The sequence below is a fragment of the Zophobas morio genome, unplaced genomic scaffold, assembly GCF_036711695.1.
Source record: "Zophobas morio isolate AGI-343-1 ecotype UQ-CSIRO unplaced genomic scaffold, CSIRO_AGI_Zmor_V1 ptg000005l, whole genome shotgun sequence".
Lineage (NCBI taxonomy): Eukaryota > Metazoa > Arthropoda > Insecta > Coleoptera > Tenebrionidae > Zophobas > Zophobas morio.
Genome location: NW_026972110.1, coordinates 6092695 through 6108368, shown reverse-complemented (window position 1 = coordinate 6108368; position 15674 = coordinate 6092695). Strand labels below are relative to the sequence as shown.

The 15674-nt window shown below is 32.1% G+C and overlaps 1 protein-coding gene across 7 annotated transcripts; it reads left to right on the top strand.

The window, feature by feature from the left end:
• Positions 1-757: 757 nt before the first annotated feature.
• LOC135122497 (inter-alpha-trypsin inhibitor heavy chain H4-like) lies at positions 758-13973 on the top strand. 7 transcript variants are annotated; one of them, XR_010279392.1, is made up of 18 exons: positions 759-944; positions 993-1232; positions 2990-3193; positions 3249-3509; positions 3668-3955; positions 4003-4242; positions 4294-4585; positions 4642-4932; positions 6532-6576; positions 6886-6921; positions 10600-10650; positions 12053-12094; positions 12697-12720; positions 12858-12944; positions 13024-13086; positions 13158-13323; positions 13383-13709; positions 13798-13973. XR_010279392.1 is itself a non-coding variant. In XM_064046714.1 (17 exons), the coding sequence occupies exons 1-17, from the start codon at positions 813-815 to the stop codon at positions 13432-13434; spliced, it is 2508 nt and encodes an 835-aa protein (XP_063902784.1). In that variant the 5' UTR covers positions 758-812; the 3' UTR covers positions 13435-13973. The 7 variants fall into 7 exon arrangements, 6 of the variants coding, with proteins under 6 accessions (XP_063902784.1, XP_063902781.1, XP_063902783.1 ...); XM_064046714.1 differs by having other exon boundaries at positions 758-944; positions 6889-6921; positions 10603-10650; positions 13383-13973; XM_064046711.1 differs by having other exon boundaries at positions 758-944; positions 6889-6921; positions 13383-13973.
• Positions 13974-15674: the final 1701 nt, after the last annotated feature.

The window sequence follows — 15674 nt, the reverse complement described above, 5'->3', positions numbered from 1 at the left end:
TTGAACGCAAGTGATATAATTTAATTAAATATGTAGATAATGTAGATATTAAGTTCTGTTCAATGCAGAAAACATGACTTTTTATAAGTAATGGATGATTGTAATGTATTAATTTTCAAAGATAGTTTATTTCCCGCCACGATTGGGAATTATACGAGTAGATGCGAGTTATTTTTTCAGGGCTTTTCAATTATTTTGTTTAGTTTGTTTAATGGTGCTAGCTATAAGACTAATGGTGCTAGTTGGTGCTAGCTCTAAACTATTAGGTGCTAGCTTTTCATTGTCTTTAAATTATATTGCGGGGCTAGCGTTAACTTAGCCCCCCCCGAAAATAACCCTTTATTACATGGCTTTATTGAATAAAAACACACTTTTTTTTAATGGATCCAGCGAGTGCTAGCTCTAGACTATTAACCTACTGATTTTTACCATTAAAGAAAAAAAAGTGGGGGCTACTTTTTTTTTGGTTTTTAATTTTTTTTAATACTTGCAGAGTGGTGCTAGCTATGAGACTAGTGGTGCTAGCTGGTGCTAGGTCTAAACTACCTTGGACCAACTTTTCATGAGAATTAAATAATGTCGGGGGGCTAGCGTTAACTTGGCCCCCCCCGAAAGTAAAAGGCTTTTATTTCAATAATTAGGTGGTGCTAGCTTTTTGATTGGTGGTGCTAGCTGGTGCTAGGTTAGAACAACGAGGTGCTAGCTTTTGAGTAAAATTCATTAACTTGGTGGTGCCAAGTTAACGGACCCTAATTTAAATATTAACCGAGGTCTGTTTGCTCGTCGCAGTCATAATTTTAAAATTGAACAACATGAGCTATCGACACATAATAATTGCGTTATCAATTTTTTTGAGTGAAACAGTGTTTCCTACCTCTAGCGATGACAGCTTCGTAGTAACAAGCACAGAATCTACAAAAGAAGAATCTTCAACGGACTCAAATGTAAGTTCAATTTCTCAAATGTCTTATTGCTAATTTTCTACTTGACAGAATATTCAAGTTAATCCTCAAATATACTCTATGCAAATAAATGCAAATGTGAGTAACCGGTATGCAAGAACTCTTATCACAAGCAAGGTAAGAAATTTGAAAGACAAATCAAAAGAAACAACTTTCTCAGTGATACTGCCAGAAAATGCATTTATATCCGAATTTGAAATGGAAATTAAAGGAAAAGTTTATAAGGCCTATGTAAAAGAAAAGGAAGAAGCCAAGAAAATTTATCAACAGGTTTGTATTTATTATTATTGTCGCCTTCAGTTTGACTAATAGCTATTATGGAGGGTAGTCCATGATTCAAAAAATTTTGGATGGCAGGAGCTGTGATTATACTATACGCAGACTTAACCTATTTCTTTCAAGTACGCTCTGTCATGTTCTGTGTGCGCCGCGCTGATATACTTTTTGAATTATGTAATAGGAGCATTACAAAATAATTTAATTTAAAATAACACCACAAAATAGCTACATTGTTTTCCCTTAATATCGATGAGATACTTTAGAGTCCAGAACCGATTACCAAATTTTAGTTGAAAGCTTAGGTGGTTTAAATTTACCTTTTCAGTATAGTTTTTCCCATAATAAATTTACAATACCTGTTTGGGTAAATCTACGACAGTTAACGCCCACTTTCACGCATCTAGCACATATTTCAAGAAAGTTGTTCGGTATATGTGAATAGTTTATTTTTACTGCTCGAATGTAAATAGAAAATTGTACTTATTTGACGATTGTAAAATTTGAGAATCTACTGGCCATCTGCTGTCTGCTGGCGATTTTTAGTCGTAAATATAATATCGGAAATTGCTGAAGTTGTTATTATCAAATTGGGGATGTATTTTAAGTATATTATATGGACTGTAAAACTTTAACCAACATTTGTCTGGTCGTCCCTATCAAAAATTTAACGGTGTCACGTCAACTTTTTGAACTTTTTCTCAGTTAAATTATGTTTTAAAAATGCAAAATAATGTGTTTCTACATTTGTGATTCTTTCTACTTATTTTTAACCATATGCACATAGGATTTTGGGCAAAAAATTAAAACTGTACAATAAAATTTTACAATTTGATTAAGAAATCATAAAACCGATTACTCTGAAAGTTTTGCTTGTTTTGTGTCTTCGTAATCCATATACGGTTATTCGTAGAAAAAGTAAAATTTTGACAAGATGTTAATAACGTCATCACAAAAAATAATTAGAAAAGCATATTTGTTAAAAATATGGTGGCAGTTCTGCGAAGAGTGAGAAGCTGAAATTTTTCCTTCAAAACCTTAATCAAAGAAATAATATTTAATGCAAGACAATTACTTAATATAAGACGAAATTCTGTATTCTTTATAGTGACCATAAATGAAATATAAAAGATATCTAGAGTACAAATTGAAATATATTTAAAACAGATAAACAATGGTAAAAAATGTTTTCTCAATTTTTCAGTGAATTCTTTAACTTCGACTGTTTGTGTTCTACATATTTCGATAAAAATCGACTATAGCACGTTCATATAACACCCATATTACCGGTGGTATATATGTTAAAAGTAAATGAAATTTCATTAATTTTGTCTCCTCAACACAGGGTAGAGGACTAATTAACTCATTCAGCACACTCGTTTTTTTTTTCGCCAAAAAACTGTATGTCTAGCGTAGGCACTCATAAATTGAAGAATATTTATTCAGAAAAATTGTAAGATGATGTTATCATCACAGTGAAATCTCAGTTACAGCTTTGCATTTCATGTAATCATATACCTAAAGAGAGTACCAACTTTTTTTCTGTATCAGATATGTATTGAATGTAAAATATAAATTTACGGCAAAACAGTTTTTGTATTTGTCCTTACTTCTTTGCTTTTTAAATTGATGTATTATAAACATATTTTAATTTTTAACATCATTATATCTGATCAACTTGTTAAGAATTTGGAATCATATTTATTTTTAAAAAAGAGTAAAAATATGACCTCAATTAATTATGTCAACAGGCTGTATCAAGTGGTCAAAGTGCTGGTCACGTTGAATTGAATGCAAGAGATTCGAAAACATTTACAGTATCAGTAAATATAGAACCAGAAAGTAAGACAATATTTAGACTTGTTTATGAAGAGCTTCTACAGCGTCGGATTGGACAGTATGAACTTATTATAAATATTCATCCAGGTCAGATTGTTGAAGATCTGGGAGTTCACGTAAATCAAAATATTTATTCTTTGTAAATATTAAGTTTTGTGTGATTACTTTAAGGTATACATTAACGAGAGCAGACCACTCACTTTTGTAAAAACCCCTTCTTTAAGAACGGGCAATGAAATAAGCAAGAATGATGAAAAATTGGATCCTTCTGCACAGATAGATGTTATCAATAATACTGCAGTTGTAAACTTTAACCCTGACATTAACCAACAAAAAACCTTCGCCGAAAAACTCGGTGGTAACAAAGAAAATGGACTGGCTGGTCAATTTGTTGTTCAATACGACGTAGAAAGAGATCCTCACGGAGGAGAGGTGCGTATTTTGTGACTTGTGTTAGGTACCATTGTTCTGATTACTTTTATGTTATGTATTTACTTTGTACAAAAGCGTTTTTCAAGTTACGCGATCGTTCAGCTAATGAAACACTCGTTTCACACTTCTTTTTTTCCTTTGAAATTTTTCTTTGAAAGGTCTTGGTTAGAGATGGATATTTCGTACACTTTTTTGCACCTTCTGAACTGGACCCTTTACCAAAACACGTAGTCTTTGTATTAGACCACAGTGGTAGTATGTCGGGAAGAAAAATTGATCAATTAATAGAAGCAATGCAAAACATTTTACCTCAGCTAAAACCAGAAGATTTATTTAACATAATACGTTTTGCTGATGATGCTTCTGTATGGAATTCTGTGGAGAATAAATTTGTTCCTGTAAACATAATTTCACGAGATTATGGATCCCTGGAACCTCATTTGAAAGTACGGTTTTTTAATGTTTAAAACACCAGGTTAAAGAATGATTTTAGGAAGCCAATTTACCGCAAGCCGCAGAAGCTTCTAATCAAAATATAGAAAACGCCAAAAATATAGTGAAGGATAAATCCGACATGGGTCTTACTAATATAATAGCTGGTTTAGAAATAGGTTTGTTCTTGATTAAAAGAACACAAGAATATACTCCCAATAAATATCAGCCACTACTTATATTTTTAACTGATGGTCTACCGAATGTTGGAATGAATTCTGGAGATGAAATTACCAATACAGTAACATAACATTGTAAACATGTTGTTAAAATAGTAAGAATTATGTTTTAGGTAACTAAACTAAATTCAGGTACAACTTGTGCGCCCATTTTCTCTCTTTCTTTTGGATCTGGCGCGGATAAAAGTTTCTTACAAAAGTTATCTTCGCAAAATCTAGGATTTTCAAGACATATTTACGAGGCAGCTGATGCTTCCTTACAGCTGCAAGATTTTTACAGTACAATTTCGTCACCTTTAATGAGTAATATTACGTTTAAATATGTGGATGGTGTGTCAGATGTGACCAACGTTCGTTATCCAATTCTTTTTCAAGGTTCAGAATTGGTTGTAGCTGGAAAAACAGGTAGATACAAAAAACATTATATTGTTTTTGATATTTTATTTCATATTCTCTTTTAGGAGAAAATTCCGATCTCTTGCCTCAAGTTTATGGTACTTGCACTACGGGACGTGTGATTTTTAACACTACTCGCACAAAACCTGTTAGTTCCATAGAAAGACTGTGGGGATATTTGACTGTACAACAAATTCTGAAAGAAAGGGAAACAGCAGATAACAAAACTGAACTTACAAGGAAAGCACTTGATTTGGCCTTGAAATATTCTTTCGTTACGTCTGTGAGTTCTTTAGTTGTAGTTAAGCCAAATCAAACAGACGCAGTCGACAGTCAAACCGCAGCAGCAAAGTCATGTAAGTCACGAAAAAATTATATAGACCACTAATTTTACCACATTTATTCAACATGCAAAAATTGTATATTGTATACAAGGTGACTGCGAAATACATGCAAAAAAAAAATGGGGAATAGCTCACAATATGATTATGTCACTGGGTAAAATTCACGGTCCTAAGTAGTAGCAGTGTCTAGAAAAAATTATTTGAAATTCAATGTAAATTGTTGTACGCGCCGCTGGACTGTTTTGTGACCTACAAAATTACTACAATGAATGGAACAGAGCGAGTCGGTTAAAGAACCAAAAAAGTTACTTTATCAGGCACTTTTTTAATCGCAACGTGAAAAACACGAAAAGGGCCAGTTAGCATCGAGCGGTCGGTGAAATCGGTTTATGGTGCAGTTTTCCCATGCAGATTGTGTCGATATGGTAATGGGTGCATCAGTGGTACAGCATCTCCGAGATCATGGTACCTTCAACCTCAAACTCACGATCGTGGCCGTGATAGGACAGAAAGAAGAAGTTGGATTTTCACAGCTTGTAGTGCATCCTACATTAAAAGAATACGGCCACATCCATACCATGTTGACAAAGTGCACGGTTTGGAGTCCACTGATTGTTCACGTTGTGTAACTCACTTTTTGTCCGATGGAACTCCACGTAGTCGTCAACAAGTACGATTTCAAGAGACGGTTTTCGATAAATGTGTATCAGTTGGATGAAACAGTTCGTTTGTGGAAATCAACAGTGTCCAGAAATTATCGAAGAGCTTCAACAAGTGAAAGTGACACCCGCTACTCCCGTGTTTTTTTACCTATCAACAAACCTCTTGCGACGCTCTGACGCCTGTATTGCTAGTCAAGGACAACATTTTCAACATTTCTTGTAAAAAGGTAGTAGCATTCTAAGTTGCTCTTATTTCTGTTCCAATAAACAACGTAAAATCGTTGTGACAAGGACCAAACATCCGTCAGAATCAAAATTACCAAAAAACTTTCACACTGACCTTTAACGATGAATGAGTAAATGAATGAACGAATGATAAGCAGCAAAAAGTCGGTTTTACTTTTAATTGAAACTGAAAGTGTTTAGGTCGTTTTTATTCGAACGTTTTTCCAACTCTGTTTACAAGGTGGCTCAGTGCCTTCGTATCGAGGGTGGTTCATGGGGGTTTTGCCCCATTCGATTTTTAATTTCTTTTTTCTATATTTCGGCTCTACTAGGGTGGGGGATGCCGTGGTTAAAATATTTGCACTTATTTCGCAGTCACCCTGTATAGGTAGTTTGTTCAAAAAAGTCAAAAAAGTAACTGGTGGTGGTTTTGGGATTAGAGCTGGCCATAGAAATATTAATTTTGATTAAACTAGAAATGTCAGAAATTCAAATTATTCAAATACAAATGAGGTTATGTATGCCATTTATGTAGTTGTTTGGCAGTTATCCTCTCATGCAGTTGTATCATACATGTTTTTAAAAATAACGAAAATTTATCAAAAATTTTATTTGTTTACATATTTATAATAAAGTAAATGTACAATCAAATACTGTTTCCTTTTGAAAGGAAAAAATACATATCGTATAATATGTATAACATAAAAATATTTTTGTGTTACAGCACCAGAATCCTTTGGGCCCATATCTGTAGGAATGCCTGGAGCTCGTAAGTATTAATTTAAATAAATGTTTATTTCGACACTGTTAAAAGAAGTTAAAAACAATACTATTTTGGAAGTAGCGTTTTATTACCGAATGTTTTTCTGTTAATTCTAAATTTGTAGACAATTTGGTACGTACGAATTTTTTTGTTAACAAGAAATAATTATTTAGTCATCGTCGAATATAGTTCTCAAGAAAATTTGATTGACTTCCAAATGACAGATTTTCAATTTTTAGTTTATTCAATTCTATTAATGTGTTAATAATAATGTAAATATATCCAATAAATAAGTATAATCTTTTCTTTTTACAGCAGCACCAAATAGTAGAAGTTTGGGAGTTCCATACTGTAAGTAAAGGTTTTAATTGTTCATAGTATATATAATTTTTTTCTACTAACTTTTAAAAGCCTAGAGTATATAGCAAAGTATATACTGTTCAGGATGCTTTTAGACAAAAGTAGGCAATGAAAATCTATTAATTTGATCGACAACCAATTAACTGCTAAGATCCGTAAAGAAAAATGAAATTGGTCATATTAGGTTAAGTTATTTTTAATATAAGATTCCATTCCAATAAATACGATTCAAAACACTTCAGTAAACAATTATTATTTCAGTATTTACTAAGCATAGTCAATATAAACAAATTTAAAATTCACATTTGCCTGAGTAATAATTAAGTCTTAACTTTACTAATCCGTATCAACATTTTTGATTATATTACATAATTATTCTTAGGAACTAACATAAAATAATTCTTGTTGCTGGTGCTCAAAATTCGGAATACATGGCTCAAAAGACAAAAGGCAAACTGTATGTTTTTACAGCTGTTTGAATAATATCCAAAAGGTAAGCGTCATTGGATCAAAAATAAACTGTAATAAAGTGTACCTAATTAAAGATTAAATGACGAATTCTGTATAGGATACATACATGATGAGGGAAATTTTTTCGTAAATAAAATATGGAATGTTTCATTCAAAAATTTGTGAAGTACATACGCAGTGAGATCTAGAACTGTAACTATAAAATAATCCTTTCAGTTAAACAATTTCTGAAATTAACAAAAAATCATCATCTGGCCAGTTACGCTTTAGTATTTTATTCCATTTCGCTATTTTATTGCTATTTCACTAGTCCTAGAGTCCTTATCATCATCGTCCTCTGATTTTTAATTCTCAGTCAGATTCACCTAGTGAAATAATGAAAAGAGGAATGTTGGACGAAAAATTTCCCGTATGTCTTCTGTCAGAATAAGATTTTCACAATGTCCATAAAAAAATGTCCACATATTTGGAGTGAGTTTCAAGCCATACATACTCCCCCTATCCTTGGATGAAGGTTTAGAACATATATGCTTGCTGTAGTAATTCTTACAAAACCGTCTAAAAATTTCATGCCCACTCTCTCTTTCATCGTCTCGTCTACGAAATGACGCTTTTGTGTGTTTGTCCTAAAAGGTTTAATTAATTCCTCGTTTCCTCGAAATTTCTTGTTTAAATTCAATACTATGATTAAGTATTCGTTTTTGCATTTGAGTTTTTTTACTGGAATATGGTGACTTGTCCAACTGTACTTAATGATATGGCGCGTTGTCCATAACCACCACACATTTTTTGTACAACTTAGCCAAAGCAGGAATAAATTGATAAACCACCCCATTGAAAAAAGTATTCCGTTCATTTTTTTGTGACAATCTCTATCACTGTTTTTCAAATTTAATAAAAAGTTACAGCCATCTTAAGCTCAAATTGACGTCTTGTGTGTACCATTGTAAATCTTGATCCTTCACTTTTAATTTTGGTAGGAGTACTCTTTAAATCTGATTCGTCACCCAACGACGAAGTGATACTGAACCAAGTTTCGTCGAGGTACACGAATGTTATATGCCTGCAAAAATTTTGAGATTGGAGGAATTTTCTCAAAAAAGTATTTTTTGCTGCAACATGTTTTTGTTCACATAAAATTTTGTATAAAGTTGTTCGCTCCCCTTTCAATTCAAATGTTTTCGTGAATCAGCCAAAAGTGTGTCTGTTGTAAAGTACTCGTTTTGTTCGTGTATTGACAAATTAGTGGTTGCAGGTTTTTTCAAAATACAAAATTTAAAAAAGTGTTAGTGGGTTTTCGCTTGCCAGAAGATGAAATTCACAAATTTTCAATTTCAGTGACGACAATTTTCTCTGCACTGACCTACAAATATTCTGTAATTAACAAATATTGAAAAACTTTAAAAGTCACAGAAAATGTGTTCACTATTCTCATCATTAACTCTTCACACTTGAGTTGGTTACAATCTTTTTTCATTTGCAGATGGCACCTTTTTATTGAAATGTTTTGTTGTAACAAAATAATTTTCGGCATTTTAAATTTTAATGACACAAGTCAGAAATGTTGCAACTTGATAATATAATTTCTAAATAACAATAACTATGGGAAAACCATCTCAAGTGAACGTCAGTCTCACGCACTGACAGATAAACCGTTTTTTTGTATCCTTGATGGAAAACTATCAACTTTACTATGGTGACATTAATGTGTCATTTTTCTCGTTAGCAACACTGTTCTCGTTTAGCGACCATAGTTTTCTCATTAGCAACCGTTTATTTGTCCGCAACAAGATCCTCGGAAGAGAAACATCCAATATAATTACGTCCAATATAATAGTTATTCAATGCATTTATTTTGATAAAGATGAAATGTACATACAGTTTGTTACATTACTAAGTCAATCCGTTTGAAGCAGTCGTAAACAGATGGTTGTCAGATATATTGAAAATTAAACTTGATGAAGACTGTGGCAAATGTTGAAGGGGTTTCTGAATGGGATGCTGAAGGGGATCCTGAAAGGGATGCTGATCTATGATATTTCATTTTAAGTCAGGTCACTGAACTTGTCGGTATGAAGAAATGTCTACGCCTTCATTTATATGTAGAGTGCGTTTAAGCATGGAGTAAATTGACCACATTGCTGATGCATTTAGACTCTTACTCTGCAAAAATACATAACAAAATCTAATTTAAAAATGTACACATTTTCCATTTTCTAAAAGAACGCTAACAAGACATTCTCGCTTCACATTTTTGCCTTGTCTCCATTCATTAAATTATTCGTAGGTTTTTAAATATTTTTCTCTTGATTTATCAGAAAGCAAATTTCTAACTGCTTCTCGTGCAGCTGCCGCAATTTCCCGTTGAAAATCTTGAGAATAACTCGCACAATCGTTCATTTTTTCGCGAAATTTTTGCTTATTGATTGGTCACCATGGAGGTTTGCAATTATTTCAATGGTTTCTACGTTTTGCACCTTGATGGTTCTTTAAAAAACTCTTAGATGTAGGCCTTTCCATCAAGGATACAAAAAAATAACACGTTGTACTCGTTAGAAAAGTGCGTTTTCCAGCTCGTGTAAAATTGACACTCTGCAAAAATATTTTTTTTACACTTCCTGGAAAACTAACACTTTTCTAAACTTGTAAAATAATCTTACTATTGTCGATGAATTAGTTTTTCTAACGTGAAGAAAAAATTGGATGGGTCACTTTTATCTAAAGAAATTCTGAAATCTAAAAAATTGATCTAGTTCTCGGGAGATACTAATTCTTTCGAAGTATGATACCAACACGTAGGTTTCTTCGTTAAAAAGTGTAACGCTAGTATTTAATTCAGCATTCGGCATTCGGCTGTATTTATTTGAACGCAATCATATTATATGTATATTATATGCATCAAAAGTGTAACCCATCAGGTTAATCACTACCTATGTACATCTTACAACTCCCTATGCCAGTGTTTTCGGTTTTACGGGAAATAAAACATAAAGTAGGAAAAAGATACATTTTTTCCGTCGATTTTTTTCATTCAGTTGTCCGGAAGGTGGTTGTATAGAAAAAAGTGTAATAAAAAAAACATCGCGGTTTGGTAAAGCTTAAGAGAGAAGTAGGACTGTCTCTAAACTGTGCAACTCTCATTAACCATTATTATTCCTATAAACCATTTTTCTTTTCATAATTGCACTTTTATTTCAGCAGCACGTGGGTCTGGTGCGTGGAGTACACGATCATTTTCAAGTTACCCGAGTAAGTATTTTAATTAGTTGCAGTATCAAAATATTATGAAATACCCATAAATATAAGATTTCAATCATTTAAAAACCCATATAGGTTAATGTATTTAAATAAATTGATGAAGCGTCTGGCTATACCGGGTGTCTGGAAAATGACGGATTAACTCTCCGCTACGCTCTTAACAATCAACTGGTGAGTCTGGGAAAAATAGTAAAAAAAATCCTTCTCACATTTTAATGGAGTTATAATGATTTTAAAATTGGTTCTTCTGCTACGTTTAATAAGTAAACAACTCATTCTTTATTACAATAACTAATAATAAAACGTTTAGTTAATATTTTTCTCGCCCATGACCATGTTTAATTACCATTTCAGTTAGAATGCACAAAGATATGGTTGTGCTGTGTTTGTAATAATTTGATAAAATTCCATTTGACAACAACGTTTACCTGATATAAAGCGAAGGTGGATTTCAGTCACCATCGTTACTAAGAAATCAGAAAGTAAGCCGTAGGTATTCATGCATTAGGTGTGTGCAGTGTTGCAAATTTTACTTTATAAAATTACGTTTTTCCGTAATCTATATCATAAGGATTTTTTTTTATTATTTTTTTGGGACTCCCAAAAACCAACGTAAATAACGTACTAAAGAGTTAATCCGCCATTTTCCAGACACCCGGTATAATAACTTTTTACTTCCCGAGCGTAAGCGAAGGAAGTATTGTAATCGAATCCCTCGGCCGATTCTCTACTTTTATGTTTTCTCGACCTTTCATGGCCCCTGCAATACGAAAAAATAGGTCTCCCGTTTCCATCTGTCTGTCTGTCTGTCTGTTCCTCTGTCCGTCTGTCTGCCGTCCCGGATTTTTATTTTTTCAAGTCATGACTTCCTCTGATATCCCCAGATTTTTTTTTAATAACCTGGATTTTCTTCCAATATCCTTGGATATTCTCAAACATTCCAGCCATTTTCGGATATCATTTGATACTTGTTGATATCTTCCAATTAATTGTTATTAAATTTAAATTATTACTGATGTTATATTATTGACGTCAAAAATGATAAAAACTTCACCAAAACTGACGAACTTCATAAAGAAGGTGTCATAAAAACTGGTCTAAAATTGTTTAAACATAACTTCCCTCGCGACTGAAGCCTAATCAGGAAGTCCTTTTTGGTTTGACAACTCCTATACATCCTAGGTATGTTAACAGCTATAACAGTATTAGTACTGTAAAATATGCCTTAACGTAACTCGTTCCTAAGACGTTAATTGTATGTTAACAGTATAGGATAAAATAAAAATATATAATTTATGAATATCAAAAAATTAGAGTTGAATGAAATAAAGTACCACTGTTTATTTCCTTGTTTAGTGATTGTGAATAATTGTTTATTAAAAACTCATTGTAGATCCATTTAGTGGGGCTTCAGCGATAAACGGAGGATTCAGTTGTAAGTATATGGTTAAAATTTTCAATACATCAATTAAGTCATTCTCATAATCGTGAGAGTACTGAAAACATGGATGTCAAAGATTTTGTCAGCAGAACACGTAGATCCAGTTAATACTATTACAAAAAATGTTGAAAACTAACTATCTTATGTCTGTGTTACGATTATATGATTACATTTGTTTTTTTTTTTTTGCAAAACATTGTTTAATTAGTAGTTTAGTTAAATTCTTCTAGAATCTTTTTAAATTTTTGGTTAATTAATTGACTGAATTACTGAAAATCAGTAGCCAAATATTTAACCAACGATTTGAAATGTAAAGCAAATATTTTGAAAGTTTGTTTTTCGAATATTCAGATTATTATACATAGGTATATTTTTTATGATAAGATGAAATCAGCATTTAGTATAAAAAATATTTTGCGACAACCTTACCACCACGTTTTTCTTTTTCTTTTTTCAAATTTAAACGCAAAAGACAGGTGATATTATTATTCATTACGCTGAAGTACCACTTCTTTCATTTCCATGTTGTAATTTGACACTCATGTATGTTTTACAAAACTAATAAAAACCAAGTTTTCAAAAATCTTTTTTTTCAGCTTCGAATTACGGACCACTACAAGGTAATTAAGTTAGCAGATATGTATATTTTGCGAGACTCGTTGTCAGCAATATGAAATAAAAGAACGTTTTTCCAAAGCATTACAAAATTTCAGAGGTAAAAAAAAATGATCTCCGGTTTAAAATGATCTGTTTTTAGTGCCTCAGTTTTATCTACCAAGACAACCTTATCCTGTTCCGATTTTCATCCCCACAACTACTACTGATACATCTTTAACTCAGAGTGGTAGGTAAATAATATATCTTATTATTTCTATTACACAATGAATTCAATAATTTTATAAGTATAACTAAAACATTTTCAGAAACACTTCCGCAATGGCTCGAGGAACTCAAAAAGAATAACCAAAGGATTACAACACCCCAAGGTAAATTTGAATTTTGTTTAAAGTTTAAATTGATTAATATACCTGATGGTTACTTATCGTTGCGGACTCAGGTTCATTCCAGCTGGGGCAAAAGAATGCAGTGACGACTCGTCCCAGCTGTCCCTCAACTCCTACGAATACCACTGGCGTTTGTACAATTATATTTGATTGCCCGGAAGTGTTTACGCTTCTTACAGACATCAACGTTTACCTAAAATTCTTCTGCCCATTGAATGAGTAAGAGAAATCTTCTTTCTGTAAAAAATCTATTTATAAATATTCATTTTAAATTTCAGTTACGCTGGAGTGTGTTGCCCAGTGAAACAAGAAACCACGCCCAGTGCATGATGTAATAATAAAAATTAGTTTTTCTCCAAGTGATCTTTGCAGCAGTGTAGCTCTTAACAAATAATAAAAGTTTTACTAAACACAACTCACCTAACATTTGACACACTTAAGGAAATAAAAACTCTGTTAAGCACAAATTTTAGGCAATTATTATTTGTGAACTTTAGTAGATCCATATGTAGATACACTACGTAGTTTATTTAACGTACGAAGAGCAAAAAAACAAGCAAATCGGGCACAATATCAATAGTAGAAATTTATGTAGTAACTATTAGGTAGGTATTGTATAATATTGTATTATCTATTTTTGCATTGCATCAAAAATTTTTCGCGTTGATATTTCCACTATTTATTTTTTGACAGTTAACAAACACTGGCAATACTCACCATTTGCACCCTTGTCCTGATTTGTTTATTACACCTACTACATATAAAATTTGACAACAAACGATCCAGTAGTTTTAGAGATTTGACGGTTTCTCAACGACAACAAATGTTCTACTTTATCAAAAGTTTACAATAAATAGTTTTGAAAATAATTCTCACGTAAATTCTTTTTATGATGATCTATCTAAAGCGTTTGACCCAGTGAGTCACGAAACTCTCTGATAAAATTAAAGAATGGGTAGTTGATAAACTGGTTGAATAGTTTTATCCAGAATCGTTTTCAATATATGAAATTAGTTGACCACATATTACCTAAATTAATTTAAGCATCCTCAGGTGTTCCCCAAGGATCACATTGTCGTCCATTATCGTTTCTATTGTTTTTAAACGATATAGATCAGGTTATTCCAAATTCTGTTATATTGTTGTTTGGGGGTGATTTTAAAATATAATGAACGTAATAAATGTAAAAATAAATATTAAAATAATAATAATAATAATAATTGCTTCATTCGTAAACATATTAACTGACGTGCGATTCTTTAATTTTCTGACCTAAGTTTCTAGCTAGGCTTTGAAATAAAAATTCCTTTCGTTTATAAGAGCAATTTTTAACGTGTCCAGTTATTTAGGTCAGATGTTATTGTTCTGCATTTAACTAGACATTGATATTTCATGTGTTGTATTGTGGACACCCCACATGCACACACGTTTCTAAAATTTAAAGACTTGCACATTATTTAATATGTTGGGGACTTTCAAATTCCTCTCAAAGAAAAAATTACGAAATCTTCACGGAACATTACCTTTCATTTAATAATGTAAACATTAGATAATAATTGTACTTTAAAGTAAAGAGTAAAGTAACAAGACTTTTCTACCTTAAACTCATCATTTTTATTGTTGTTTTTCTTTCTTATTTATGGAAGTACAGATATGTGTTTAAATAAATCACAAAAATTATAGGAATTTTTCCACCACCGATTTCAATAAATTTATGTAGCTCCACTCTGTGTCACAGTTTCTTGCAACTGTTATGCGTTTCCTCAATTGTTAAGGATACCATCATCTCTGATACCAGTTTTCAGTATTTCTACATTACGATTATTTATACAAAGTATTGGCAATGATTCGGTATTCTAAAATTAGGATTAATATCTCTTCAATATTTACTTAACATGTGACGATACGGTTTCATTTGTCGAAAACGTTGCTTCATCCGTAAACATAATAGTTCTGTGAAAAATTATGTTTCGCATAATTTGATTTCCCATCTATAAACCAAAATAAAAATATCTAGCATCACCTCCTGGCTCCAAAGTATGATAAAAATTGGTTTCTAGGTATAAATTTTCAATTCTTTTTAAAATTCTAGATCCGGTGTCGAGTCTGTAATTAATACGGTCGAAACATCTTCTTTTTTACCGATAATTTTCTTTTTCTTTACTTTGTTTACTGAGCCTGTATTTGATTTTTTTTATAAGTTTTGATACCCTCATTCTCGACACCTAAGCATCTGGAAAGTTTTCACTGAATTTATTAATAACATACTGGTAACTGTTTTCACCTATGCCGTAACGTTAAATCAAATACACTTTTTGTTTAATATTTTGTTATTTTGATGTTTACAATAAAATATTTGTGAATTCCAAGACCAACAGCGCGGACAATATGACAAATTTTTAAGCAGATATTCTCAATTTCTCAGTACATCCTTAATTTCGACTGTTTATGTTTATATTTCGAAAAAATTCGACTATTAAAACGTTACGATTACCAGCATCAGTGGTTAAAAGAAAATCAAATTTAATTGATTGTGCCTCGTCAACGCAGAATTGAGAAGCCTGCATAAT

What these genes read in the sequence shown, in the direction of transcription:
- LOC135122497 (XM_064046710.1), top strand. Translation starts at nt 813, where the DNA reads ATGAGCTATCGACACATAATAATTGCGTTATCAATTTTTTTGAGTGAA. An exon ending in TTGAAGATCTGGGAGTTCAC is followed by an intron (nt 3,194 to 3,248) that starts GTAAATCAAAAT and finishes GATTACTTTAAG; the next exon opens with GTATACATTAACGAGAGCAG. An exon ending in GATAAACGGAGGATTCAGTT is followed by an intron (nt 12,095 to 12,696) that starts GTAAGTATATGG and finishes CTTTTTTTTCAG; the next exon opens with CTTCGAATTACGGACCACTA.